Source organism: Babylonia areolata, chromosome 21 (assembly GCF_041734735.1).
Source record: "Babylonia areolata isolate BAREFJ2019XMU chromosome 21, ASM4173473v1, whole genome shotgun sequence".
Taxonomy (NCBI): Eukaryota; Metazoa; Mollusca; class Gastropoda; order Neogastropoda; family Buccinidae; genus Babylonia; species Babylonia areolata.
The window spans coordinates 1,482,431-1,497,430 of record NC_134896.1 but is presented as its reverse complement, the minus strand read 5'-3'; the positions used below and the strand labels follow the sequence as shown (position 1 = coordinate 1,497,430).

The following is a 15,000-nucleotide window of genomic DNA, read 5'->3' as shown; positions in this document are numbered from 1 at the left end:
ATAAGGGAGTACATACAGGGTAATTTCAAGGTAATTCAGTGTGGGGGGAAGGGGGTGGGGGATGGAGATGTAAGGACATTTCAGACACGGAATCAAAGAGAACTTGGAATGTGATCATGTGACGCCATATAAACTCAGCTTGAGGACATGCCAGATACAATTAAAGTGAAGTCAAGTGAAACAAAATAATACAATGAAAGAAAAGAAAGCGAAATGATAACACACAGCAAAGTACAGAAAACTACAACGATTGAACATTAAAACCAAAAGTAAGGTAAAATGAAATACAATGAGGACAAGGCAATGAGGGACAGGAGGAACACTGACAATACAGCAGTGGAATCACAGAGATAATATACACAGGTTGGAATAAAGGCTGTGGGATGGCGTCTATAAAACTATATGGATCAACTGATGTGTAATAAATGTCTTAGAAGATTCTATAGACTTCGGGGTGTCTGTTGTAGCAGTAGACCCCCACCCCCACCCCCACCCCCACCCTCAGCCCACCCTGCTAGGGAGACACAGTGCTGAACCAGGACATCTTGGAGAATAACTCGAGAACAACTGTGTCAGCTGGAGCAGAATATCATATTCTGTTGTCTCTGTCGTCCTCCTTCTCGTCGTAAAAATAACCTGACGTCTTCTCTGTTTCACGATGAGTTCCGAACATTACTTGATTACTACAACCTTCGTTCTGGCAAACATCATCCTCGGAGATTTCAATTTTCATTTCGACAACCAAACTTCCACTGATGTCAAACGCCTATGTCTACCTCTGTCCACTCATTCTCTCTCTCAGTTCGTTACAGAACCAACACACAGATCTGGCCATACGTTGGACTGGCTAATCGCACGTGAGTCTGATGCCATGGTTGCGTCAGTGACTGTAACTGACAAACTTTCTTCCGACCATTCTGCTGTTATATTCTTGCTTAATATTTCAAAACCTACCAGAACCAAAAAATCTGTTACTCGTCGCAATCTGAAATCCATCAACATTAACACTTTTTCTTCTCAAGCTGCTGAACGCCTTTCCAAAATTTCTTCCCTTACCGACGTATCCACACATTACAACACTGTCCTCTCTCAACTGCCGGATGAACATGCACCCCCCACTACCCGCATGCTCCCTGACAGACCCTCCGCCCCATGGTACACACAAGACATTCGACTTGCAAAACGCAAACGTCGCCAACTGGAAAGACGATGGCGATCAACAAAACTGCAAGTCCACAATCAATCAAATATTCCGAAAACAAATAAATAAAGTCAAACATGTGATCTCATCAGCGAAGACAAACTTCTTTTCTTCTCAAGTTCTCGATGCCACATCCACCAAATCTCTTTACTCTATCATGTCAAATCTTCTTGGAACTGCAAAAAAGACTCCTCTTCCTTCTGCCTACACTTTATCTGAACTCCCCAGTGTCTTCTCCTCTTTCTTTTTTGACAAAGTCCAAAATATTCGTACCATCTTAGACCAAATGTCTTTCCAGCCTGTTCATCCTGATCCTCAATTCAGCGGCACTCCTCTCCATTCTTTTAATCCTTTGACTGAAACAGAAGTCCATGAAATCCTGAAAGAAATGACAATAAAATCCTGTGAGCTCGATTCTATACCAGCCTCTGTCTTTTCCCAGTGTGTCTCACATCTTCTCCCCACAGTCACCAATATTGTCAACTCATCCCTTCTCACTGGAACGTTTCCATCCACTTTCAAAACTCCAATCGTCCAGCCTCTTCTGAAGAAACCCAACATTGACGCAAACATTTTGAAAATCTATCGACCAGTTTCTAATCTTCCATTCCTGTTCAAACTTCTTGAAAAAGCTGTCCTGAAGCAGCTCAACAACCACCTTTGTTTCAACAATCTTATCCACCCATTTCAGTCTGCCTGTCGCACTGACCACAGTACTGAAACCACTCTCCTCCACATTCTGAATAATCTACTGATAGCGTCCGACTCAGGAAAAATTTCCCTTCTTACTCTTCTCGACTTGTCAGCCGCGTTTGACACGATAGACCATTCAATTCTTCTTCCCCGTCTTCATTTTACATTTGGTATCAACGGCACTGTTCTAAACTGGTTCAAATCTTATCTCACTGATCGATTCCAGTCTGTCATAGTTGATAATTTCCAGTCTGAACCCGTTAAAATCGAACATGGAGTCCCACAGGGATCTGTTTTAGGCCCAGTGCTCTTCACACTGTACACGGCTTCTCTCGCTGAAATTATCAACCGCCATAATGTCAGTCATCATTCTTATGCTGATGACACTCAACTCCAGAAGAGTGACACCCCTGAAAAATTGTTGTCGCTCTTGCAAGAAACGCCCAACTGCTTCCTGGACATTCAAAACTGGATGACTCTAAATAAGTTACAATTGAACGCGGACAAAACTGAAGCAATGATCATAGGAACTAAACAAAACCTGTCTTCCATCACAACTGACACAATCAAACTTGGCAGTACATCCATCCCTCTTTCCAGGTCAGTCAGGAACCTCGGTGTTGTCCTTGACAATGCACTAAGTATTTTTATTTTTTTTAAATATCAGTCAGACATGTCAGTCCTGCTACTGTTAACTGCGGCGCATTAGTTCCGTCCGGAAATATCTGTCCACTGACGCAACATCTAGACTTGTTGTTTCTCTCATTCTCTTTCGCCTTGACTACTGTAACTTTCTATTGTCTGGTTTGCCTGCTTCATCCATTCAGTCCCTTCAGCGCATACAAAACTCTGCTGCCCGACTCGTCCTCAGAAAGAAAAGATCTGAGCACATCACTCCTCTTTTGCAACATCTCCACTGGGTCCCTGTCTCACACCGAATAAAGTACAAGATCAGCACTGTATGTTATAGATGTATTCACAAATCTGCCCCTTCCTATCTCTGCGGGTGCCTTCACCTCTACACTCCATCTTGCTCACTACGATCGGCTTCGGATCCACTCTGTTTACACATACCCAGATTCAAACACTCGACTGTTGACCGCCGTTCTTTCTCTGTCTCTGGACCTTGCATTTGGAATGAACTTCCTTTTTCGCTTCGTCAAGTCTCCACTCTCAGCTCAAGTCTGGCCTTAAAACCCACCTCTTCCCAAAATAGCCTCCCTTGCCTGCCCTTCCTTGTCTTTAGTTTCTACAGTTTTAGAGTTATGCATGCGTGTGAATGACTGGTGCAAAAGCGCTCTGATTTGTCTCTGCACAAGATTCAGCGCTATATCAATACCATTATTATCATTATTATATAAAGTTTTCTCCAATGTAGTTTTTTTTTTTTAATAGTTAAGTGAACTTATATATCTATTTTATTTTATTTATTTATTAAGACTTCTTGCTATAGCGCATATTCTTGAAGCTCTATGCGCTTTACAATAGCACTAAAAAAATTCACTCAAACATCCCCACACAAACATATGCATATAATTTGAAACATAGGTGAGAGAGAACAATTAAAATAGGTCATGTCAGTTGATTAAATCAAGAAATGCAACAGGTATTAAAAAAATGATAACAACAACAACAAAAGTAGACAATTGAAATTGAAAGAACACAAGCACACATGCACCAACGAACACAAGCCGCATACCCAAACACATTACTCACGCACTCACTCGGTGACACACACACACATACACGCACCTACAGGCACAATACACACACGAACACAGATCAACAATCAAATAATGCAAACTACTGCGACATTACATAATATATATATATATATATATATATATAATAAAAGTTCCTGCTAAGCATTTCCCTGAAGAAACACCCCACATCACTCAGATCAAAACTAGAAAGATGAAACAAATGTTCAGACACACACACACACACACACACACAGAGTCAAGTAGATATAGATGAGGCTAATTGGAGCTTAAAACAAACATAAACAGATTCACAGACTAATCCAGCCATGCGCTCTCATCACCCGTTCGACGATAATCTGCAAAGGTTCCTGCAACGTATCGTTCCAGACTCCAGGCAGCACAGAGCTTTGCAAAACAGCAGCACAGATGGAGCGGCGGAAGGAGAGGACTGGGCCCCGCCTCCCTATCCTCACTGTCCTATCCCATGCCTAGCCCCAGACACACTGCATGAATAGGATGAAATCACTGTCCTATCCCATGCCTAGCCCCAGACACACTGCATGAATAGGATGAAATCACTGTCCTATCCCATGCCTAGCCCCAGACACACTGAATGAATAGGATGAAATCACTGTCCTATCCCATGCCTAGCCCCAGACACACTGAATGAATAGGATGAAATCACTGTCCTATCCCATGCCTAGCCCCAGACACACTGAATGAATAGGATGAAATCACTGTCCTATCCCATGCCTAGCCCCAGACACACTGCATGAATAGGATGAAATCACTGTCCTATCCCATGCCTAGCCCCAGACACACTGCATGAATAGGATGAAATCACTGTCCTATCCCATGCCTAGCCCCAGACACACTGAATGAATAGGATGAAATCACTGTCCTATCCCATGCCTAGCCCCAGACACACTGCATGAATAGGATGAAATCACTGTCCTATCCCATGCCTAGCCCCAGACACACTGAATGAATAGGATGAAATCACTGTCCTATCCCATGCCTAGCCCCAGACACACTGAATGAATAGGATGAAATCACTGTCCTATCCCATGCCTAGCCCCAGACACACTGAATGAATAGGATGAAATCACTGTCCTATCCCATGCCTAGCCCCAGACACACTGAATGAATAGGATGAAATCACTGTCCTATCCCATGCCTAGCCCCAGACACACTGAATGAATAGGATGAAATCACTGCACGCCCCACTGGCCGTGCAGGGCAATGGGGGAGGGGGTGGGGGGTGGGGGGAGGGGAGGTGGGGGGGGGGGGGGGGGGCCTTCACACAGCTTCTAACACAGTGGCAGACAGGACCGAACGAACGAAAGAACGAAATTTTGTTTCAGGAGGGTAAGGGAATAAGCACAATTGCTTTTTTACATCCGGCCCTCCTGGGAGGGGCGGGGGGAGAGAGTAAGATAAGTGCATGCACAAAAGCACATTCTTCACATAAAAAAAGGAAAAGAAGAAGAAGAAGAAAATTCCCCTGCTTCCCCACCCACCCACCCTTCCAACAGCAACAAAAAGGTAAACATAGTCCTTCAGCCAGCCCCTCAAATTAAGGGTGTCGGTACCACTCATAGTGGCAAATGTTATCATATATTTTTGGAATCGTCGATGTCCCTAGATGTCAGAAAATCATGATAATGTTGTGAACGTGGCAGCTTTCTGCCTGTTATCACGTGATTGCTAACCCCACCCTACCGCGTCGAGAACGCACACCGTGATAAAGCCCTGTTATCCCAGAGCCTAAACCATTGAAGATAGAAAAACCATTATTGAACAAAAAAGATGTATAATAGCATGCTAAACAACTTTTGTTCTTATAAGTATATTAAATTATTATTTGTTCGTGAAATGTAGTGGCGTTTTGAGGATTTCATGTCATATTCACACAAAATTCGGCATGTCGTCTTCTGTCAAAGGTAAATCGTTAGATATAGGAAGACACTTTATGAAGCAAAAGGAAGTGCATGGGACTTGTGAACAACTTTTATTCTCATAACACTATCAAAATGTTGATCGTTTTGGAAAAGTAATCACTTTTGTGATTGTCATCAAGGATTACGCAACACGACAAAATTTTCAGTTTGTGTTCTGCTCTGCCTAAATGGTTGCAAAGAAAAAAGTACTACTAAACAATAAGATGTAGAATAGCACGCAAAACAACTTTTGTTCTTATACATATATCAAAATATTATTTCGTTCATGAAATGTAGTGCCATTTTGAGGATTTCATGACAAAATTCACACAAAATGCGGCACTTCGTCTTTTGTAAAGGCTACCTAGTAAGATATAGGAAGACATATTTAGAAACAAAACGAAGCGTAAGGGACGTGTGAACAACTTTTATTCTCATAAAACTATAAAAATGTTAATCGTTTCGGAAAAATCATGGCTTTTGTGAGTTTCATCAAAAATTACGCAACACGACAAAATGCTCAGTTTGTCCAAGTCGGTGTAATGCTCTGCCTAAATGGTTGTAGATGTAAATATACAGGTAACTGCTAAACAACCAGATGAAGAATAACACGCTAAAGAAAATTTGAGCAGAAATAGACGAAAGTCAAAATAAAAGATATTGCATTTTGACCATGGGCACACATGCAAACTGGGGGAGGGGCAAAACATGCAGGTTTAGAGACAATACTTGAAGAACTAAATCTGTTAAAAGTAAATCAAACAGCAACCTTTGTTTTTATCATTTGATATGTGAAATTATCACATATTCTTATGATATAGGGATTAACATAAAGAAAGTAAAGTCTATATTTTTCCTGTGTTTGTGTCTGTTTCAGACGGTGTCAGAGGGCAGTACTGACCACCAGAAGTATTTCTGATTGATAAGGATCCAGTACCATAATGGCAGAAGCTCCGCCTGAAGGAAGACCCGGATTAAAGTCTTCAGCTGACCAGTGTATCATCCACCAACAGACTTACAAATGGGATGAAAATGAGTCTCTGATTTCTCCAAATACATTCCAGTCATGGGAAACTTTGCTTGAAGCGGCTAAAATAAGGAATCATGTACCTGTGCTGGATGCTGCCAAGACGGTAGTTGGTATGGAAGTACCAAAAATAAAATGCCATAGGTACTGCAGAACTGTCTTCACTATGAAACATACTTTGAACAGCCTGAAAAGAAAAGCAGAGGAACCAGTTCAACCACGTGAGGAAGCTTCGCAGACAAAGCGGCAAAATCGAGGACCATCTTCTACTTCAAGGGTTCTTCCAAAACAATGTATATTTTGTGAAAAGTCTTCGAAGTATTTGAAAAAATCCAGCACAAGAGAACAGTTAATACAGGCAAAAGAACTTCGTGTGGATAAAACACTACGTGACATTGCTGTGAAAAAAATGTGAAATGTGACACCAAAATAACTGCAGTGACAAACAGAGCTGAGGCACAATACCGTCGGACATGCTACAGATTATACACTAAAGAAACATGTAAAGACAGATTGCCAACTCAGAAAGAGGCTGATGAGGAAATGCCAGATGACAAAGAAAGGACGTATCAGAACGCAGAAGATGCATCGTATGCCTTGCTTTTCAAGCACATCAAAGAAGAACTAATGGCACAGCCAGACGTCATTCCTCTAGTGTCTCTTACTGAGAAGTTGAAGATGTTCATGTCAGTGAATGGTATCAAAGACGTCAAAGATTCCACAACTAGACACATCCGTAGAAAGCTTGAGATTAGATTTAGTGAGGAGCTGTTTATGTTTCCAGATGAAAATGGAAAGATTTTAGTGATGCCAGTCACTCTCAGTCCCCACGAACTTGGCCGAATGTATCAGGCACTCAAAATACAGCTGGCCTTGTGGAAATCAGACAGCTCATCGATTGACAAAGTGTTGGATAAGGCATCTCTGCATCTTCGACTAGCAGTGAAAAATTCGCAGAACAAGTCACCATGGCCCATCAACCCCTCAGATTTGGACACAATGGAATCTGTTGGACCTGAAACTGGACCCGCTGATCTGAAACGCTTCCGTCTGGCACTCATTACTGGTGATCCAAACAACGAGAACACATCAACCAGGAATCGAATCCTCATCGACTCGTTTAACCAAGACATTGTGTTTGCTGTAATGGGCAACAGAAGACTCCAAAACACATCCTTTTGTAATATGGTCTGAAAAGTCTTACTTGAAACGTGTAGCTGATCAGAACGTTGAACAGGCTAGGACATGGAGTATCATATGAACAGCTTGAAGAGAACGACACAGCACTGTGTCTTCAAAAGATAGCAGATTCCATCAACAAGAGAGTGATTCTTCCCAGGAGCAATGTCACGTAATGTTTTATCCACACGAAGTTCTTTTGCCTGTATGAACTGTTCTCTTGTGTTGTAATTTTTCAAATACTTCGAAGACTTTTCACAAAATATACATTGTTTTGGAAGAACCCTCGAAGTAGAAGATGGTCCTCGACTTTGCCGCTTTGTCTGCGAAGCTTCCTCACGTGGTTGAACTGGTTCCTCTGCTTTTCTTTTCAGGCTGTTCAAAGTATGTTTCATAGTGAAGACAGTTCTGCAGTACCTATGGCATTTTATTTTTGGTACTTCCATACCAACTACCGTCTTGGCAGCATCCAGCACAGGTGCATGATTCCTTATTTCAGCCGCTTCAAGCAAAGTTGCCCATGATTGGAATGAATTTGGAGAAATCAGACTCATTTTCATATCACATTTGTAAGTCTGTTAGTGGATGATACACTGGTCAGCTGAAGACTTTAATCCGGGTCTTCCTTCAGGCGGAGCTTCTGCCATTATGGTACTGGATCCTTATCCATCAGAAGTACTTCTGGTGGTCGGTACTGCCCTCTGACGCCGTCTGAAACAGACACAAACACAGGAAAAATATAGATTTTACTTTCTTTATATTAATCCCTATATCATAAGAATATGTGATAATTTCACATATCAAATGATAAAAACAAGGGTTGCTGTTTGATTTACCTTTAATAGATTTAGCTCTTCAAGTATTGTCTCTGTTTTGCTCCTCCCCCAGTTTGCATGTGTGCCCATGGTCAAAATGCAATATCTTTTAATTTGACTTTCATCTATTTCTGCTCAAATTTTCTTTAGCGTGTTATTCTTCATCTGGTTGTTTAGCAGTTACCTGTATATTTACATCTACAACCATTTAGACAGAGCATTACACCGACTTGGACAAACTGGGCATTTTGTCGTGTTGTGTAATTTTTGATGAAACTCACAAAAGACATGATTTTTCCGAAACGATTAACATTTTTATAGTTTTATGAGAATAAAAGTTGTTCACACGTCCCTTACGCTTCGTTTTGCTTCTAAATATGTCTTCCTATATCTTACTAGGTAGCCTTTACAAAAGACGAAGTGCCGCATTTTGTGTGAATTTTGTCATGAAATCCTCAAAACGGCACTACATTTCATGAACGAAATAATATTTTGATATATGTATAAGAACAAAAGTTGTTTTGCGTGCTATTCTACATCTTATTGTTTAGTAGTACTTTTTTCTTTGCAACCATTTAGGCAGAGCAGAACACAAACTGAAAATTTTGTCGTGTTGCGTAATCCTTGATGACACTCACAAAAGTGATTACTTTTCCAAAACGATCAACATTTTGATAGTGTTATGAGAATAAAAGTTGTTCACAAGTCCCATGCACTTCCTTTTGCTTCATAAAGTGTCTTCCTATATCTAACGATTTACCTTTGACAAAAGACGACATGCCGAATTTTGTGTGAATATGACATGAAATCCTCAAAACGCCACTACATTTCACGAACAAATAATAATTTGATATACTTATAAGAACAAAAGTTGTTTAGCATGCTATTATACATCTTTTTTGTTCAATAATGGTTTTTCTATCTTCAATGGTATAGGCTCTGGGAGAACAGGGCTTGATCACGGTGTGCGTTCTCGACGCGGTAGGGTGGGGTTAGAAATCACGTGATAACAGGCAGAAAGCTGCCACGTTCACAACATTATCATGATTTTCTGACATCTAGGAACAAAGACGATTCCAAAAATATATGATAACACTTGCCACTATGAGTGGTACCGATTAACCTTCTGGCTGATGGACTAACATGTACATCATATAATTCAATACATCAACAGCACGTATGAATGGTACAAAGACATATACAAATAATACATTTATGAAGGAGACGGAAAGTAAGAATGAAGGAAGAAAGGAAGAAAAAGAATAGAAAGACAGACTGGGTGAAGAAAAGAGACAGGCAGACCTGACAGAAGCAGAGACAGATAGACAAAGAGGCGTAAACACTTTGATAGTTATTAATCAATGAAACTGTGGTTTATGTTATCATAACAGCGTGGAGCATGTTTGTAGATTTTCCATGAGATATGCACGACATGCGTTTTGAAATACTGGCATGCTTTGAACTGTGTTCACTTTTACACATGTTAACATGTCATTCCATAGGCAACCCCCTGAGTAAGAGAGACTGGACTCAGATAGGTCAATTCTAGGCAGCGGTACAGAAATGTTGTGTACATGATTTGCATGAAGAAGGAACGAGCAGTGTACAACTAAAGCTGACAGTCCCACCAATTACCCCCCCCCCACCCCCCACCCCCCCTCCTCTCAGTGCACAAAGGTGAACAACAGTCCCCAGAATCCTGATTGCTTCATTAAGCCGCTGACACAACTGACGCTCCAGGTATGGAAAGTCCTGCAAACTGACCTCCCAAACACCCACCCCACACTTTACTTTCACGTCAACGTTGGGAGGGGTCGGGGGAAGGGGGTGGGGGGAGAGAAGGGGGGGGGGTGGCGGGGGAAGGGTGTGTGTGTGTGTGTGTGTGTGTGTGTGTGTAGGGCGTGGTACTGTTTGAGTGGGCTCATTCCTAACCAGGCTTGCGAGTGAGTACAAAAAGGCCACTGCTTCAACAACAAACATACACTGCGTCATGGAATAACGTCACGCTCTCTCCCCTCTCTCTCTCTCTCTCTCTCTCTCTCCCTCTCTCTCTCTCTCCCTCTCTCTCTCTCTCTCTCCCCCTCTCTCTCTCTCTCTCTCTCGTGATTTGACACATCGACATCTACTACAAGCATTCTGTTTTTGTTGGTGTTTTTTTCTAGTGTTTTTTTTTCTGGGTCTAAAATGTATACTGCTTTGTAAAGTAACACGATCACACACACACACAACCACACACACACACACACACACACACACACACACACACAAGCCGACACACAAACACACAGACACAGACAGACAGACAGCTCGGACAGACAGCCAGACAGCCACACACACACACACACACACGCGCGCGCGCGCGCGCACGAGGCAGCTGAAATTTTAAAAGGGCTTGGAGTGACTGTTTCATTATTACTATCATCATTATTGCTGGTTCTCCTTATCATCATTAGTAGTAGCAGTATTAGTACAGCTACTACTACTACTATTGCCACCACCACTACTACGACTACTACGACTATTGATTATTTGTAGGATTGCAACTCAATCCAGAGGGGTCCTTTTCTATCCCTCGTTTCCTCAGTGAAGAGAGTGTGACCACAATGAGACCACTTTGTTTAAATTATGTAACCGGTGTGGACTTGGAGACGGAATCCCCCCCCCCTCCTCCCCCGCCTCGGTTTTGACCTACCGAGGTCAACGTTGAGCATTGATTAACAATGATTTCTCAAATACACGATAGATGTTTGGTACAACGTCCCTCCTTTGTCTCTTTATCTGTCTATCCCCCATCTCTCACTCTGTCTGTCTGTCTATCTCCGCCCCTCTCTCTCTCTCCCTCTCTCTCTGTGTCTATCTCCCTCTCTCTCTATCTGTCTGTCTACCTCCCCCCCTCTCTCTCTCCCTCTCTCGTGTGTGTGTGTGTGTGTGTGTGTGTGTGTGTGTGTGTGTGTGTGTGTGTCTCCGTTTCTCTCTGTCTCTCTAGTTTTCTTCTTTTTATATCACTTTCTCTTATGGATGAAAAAAGAATTAATGATCCCCCCCCCCCACACACACACACACACGCACGCACACACACATACACACACACACACACACACACACACACACACAGACACAAACACACACACACACACACACACACACACACACACACACACACACCCAAAAGCAGCAGAGTGAGTAACTTCAAAGTGGACCACAACTGAAGTCATCTGGTTTGTGGGTAGGAACAGGTGAGTCATCTGTCTACACAATGGACTTGTGTTTTAATAAGCGTGTGCGTGTGTGTGTGTGTGTGTGTGTGTGTGTGCGTGTGTGTGTGTGTGTGTGTTTGTGTGTGTGTGCATGTGTGCGCGTAACGTGCGTCTGAGAGTGTGTGTACGTGCGTTGTGTGTGTGTGTGTGTGTGTGTGTGTGTGTGTGTGGGCGCGTGCCTTTATGTGAATACCTAAATCCGGGTAGGAAAATGGTCTTGGTTGTCGACGTCGTCGTCATATATATATTTATATATGCATACATACATACATACATACATGAAAACAATTAAGGAAACTGCTGTCTGTTCACACAGGTGTATCAACGGCAGAATGAACCCTACCCCTCCAGCCCCTACCCCTGGTGTTTTTACCCGTGTGGGTTCATCACAGTTTGATGGTGATGAATTTCTCCTCTAGTCCCCTCTCCCTACCTTCACCTCCCCCCCCCCCTTAAATTCCACACTGCCCCCCTCCCCCTCCCCCACCCGTTCGGAGTTCCAACGTTCATCTGTGTGTGTGTGTGTGTGTGTGTGTGTGTGTGTGTGTGTCTGTGTCTGTGTCTCTCTGTGTGTGTATTTTTCTCTCTCTTTCTCTCTCTGCCTCTGTCTGTCTGTCTGTCTGTCTGTCTGTCTCTCTCTCATCAGCTGTTTCATGCCAGTCTCGTTTTCTGTATTTGCATTAATTGTGCGTGCGTTGAGAATATTAATGTCTATTTTGTTTTGTTCGTTTCTTTGTTTGTTTGATCTTATGTCTTTTGACAATGTATTTGTACCCCCTCCCACACCCCCGCCCTGTCACACGGACTGTAAGGCAATGGCAGTAAAACATCAAAGCGTCAAAAAGCGTCGACCCCTCCCCCACCACCACCACCACAAACACCACTACCCCCACCTCTCTCTCTCTCTCTCTTTGCCCAGGGGGGGCATATCTGGTGGAGGATGTAACTGTGTAGCTGGCGTCACCGTTACCCCACAAGCTGCTTCACATATCCGCTGGCCCGAGGGGAATAATTGTATGGAAAAACGATTCAGTGCCCACATTATCCAATACTCCACGTAGAGCCAATCCGTAACGTATATTACAATAATTCCGAGCCCGCAAGCAACAGTTATGTTGTCGTTTTTTCATGGTGATGGAATGCGTTGTTTTATTTCACGGTTGAATAATTTTCAGAAAGAGCGCGTGGCTGTCTGAGTGAAACTTGCCACCTTGCTGTTAGTCAGACTGCAGGCTAGCTGTTGTCAATACCTCATCGAGTGATAGATAACAACACAGTTCACTTCAGTTCAGCGTCTCTACTAGAAGGCGTCACTGCGTTCGGACTAATCCATATAGGCTACGCTTCACCTACCAAGCAGATGCCTGTCTCTGAGCAGCAGCGTGACCCAACGCGCGAAGTCAGGTTGTGGTAGAGAGGTGAGTGAAAACCGCGCATGCTTGTGCCTTGTGGTTTGTTTTATATGTTATGTAACATGACTGAGCTGTGACGTGTGTGTGTGTGTGTGTGTGTGTGTGTGTGTGTGTGTGTGTGTGTGTGTGTGTGTGTGTGTTTAGGTGTGCGCGTGCGCGTGTGTGGATGTGTGCGTGAGCGCGTGCGTTCGTGCTTTTGTGTGAATCACGATACACACACACACACACACACACACACACATACACACACACATGTAATATCTTACGTGTATGACCGTTTTGTTTATTCAATCCGCCATATAGGCAGCCATACTCTGTTTTCAGGGGTCTGCATGCTGTTGTGTGCTTTTTGTTTGTTTTACCCACCGAACGCTGACATGGATTTCAGGATCTTTAACGAGCGCATTAAACTTCTGTGTGCGTATACACACGAAGGGGTTCAGGCACTAGCACATTTGCACATGTAGAATAGAAGAATATGTCGTTATTACCAAGTGTACCAGGGTCACAAGGAATATTGGGGAGGGGGGGGGGGGGGGGGGGGGGGGGGGGGGGGGGGGTAGTACATAACAAGGTACGAACATAAATCAAAAATCATACACAATCACGGATACAGTAGAAATTAGGATACATACAAGTGCATACCAATATAAAAACTTGTTATGATATCTTGGCAGGTTTTTGAGACAGATATCCAGCTATTGCTGATCACTGTCAATATTCAAACTGCATTGGTATATGAGAGTTATGTGTGTGTTGGGGGTTATACTGCTGGTCACTGTCAATATTCAAACTGCATTGGTATATGAGGGTTATGTGTGTGTTGGGAGTTATACTGCTGGTCACTGTCAATATTCAAACTGCATTGGTATATGAGGGTTATGTGTGTGTTGGGGGTTATACTGCTGGTCACTGTCAATATTCAAACTGCATTGGTATATGAGGGTTATGTGTGTGTTGGGGGTTATACTGCTGATCACTGTCAATATTCAAACTGCATTGGTATATGAGGGTTATGTGTGTGTTGGGGGTTATACTGCTGGTCAGACATTTGCCGAGGAGATGGCATGTAGCGTCTATGGATTTATGCGATGGGTATATGGGTATGGGGTGTGTGTAGTGTGTGTGTGTGTGTGTTTGGGGGGGGGGGAGGTGGAGGGGGAGCCTTGGGACTTCTTTCCGAATAATGTTGGTGGGGGGCCAAAACAGCAGCATTGGAGGACATCTGGGAGACACTTTAAAGGACATCTGGGAGACGCTTTAAAGGACATCTGGGAGACGCTTTAAAGGACATTGACTATTTCCTCGGGGGACGATGTACGACACTGGTACGTTTCAATATATTTCAGTGCCCCCAGGGGACACACCACATCAACTTCTTGCCTTGCCTTGCCTTGCCTTGCCTTCCCTTGCCCTGCCTTGCCTTGCCCTGCCTTGCCTTGCCTTCCTTGCCTTCCTTGCCTTGCCCTGCCTTGCCTTGCCCTGCCTTGCCTTGCCTTGCCCTGCCTTGCCTTGCCTTCCTTGCCTTCCTTGCCTTGCCCTGCCTTGCCTTGCCCTGCCTTGCCTTGCCTTGCCCTGCCTTGCCTTCCTTGCCTTGCCCTGCCTTGCCTACCTTGCCTTGCCCTGCCTTGCCTTGCCTTGCCTTGCCCTGCCTTGCCTACCTTGCCTTGCCCTGCCTTGCCTACCTTGCCTTGCCCTGCCTTGCCTACCTTGCCTTGCCCTGCCTTGCCTTGCCTTGCCTTCCTTGCCTTGCCTTGCCCTGCCTTGCCTTGC

At 43.6% G+C, this 15,000-nt stretch overlaps 1 protein-coding gene across 5 annotated transcripts in view; it reads left to right on the top strand.

The window, feature by feature from the left end:
• LOC143295982 (proton-coupled folate transporter-like) overlaps nt 1–15,000 on the top strand; it is a 38,812-nt gene that overhangs the window by 4,891 nt on the left and 18,921 nt on the right. Inside the window, exons 1-2 of one of the 5 annotated variants that reach the window (XM_076607697.1) lie at nt 12,836–13,233; nt 14,437–14,555. The exons of 3 other annotated variants lie outside the window; for them this stretch is intronic. In XM_076607697.1, the coding sequence (XP_076463812.1) occupies nt 14,543–14,555 (13 nt within the window). In that variant the 5' untranslated portion in view covers nt 12,836–13,233; nt 14,437–14,542. Of the gene's footprint in view, nt 1–12,835; nt 13,234–14,436; nt 14,556–15,000 lie in introns of those variants that run through there. One more of the 5 variants, XM_076607698.1, reaches the window with a different exon arrangement.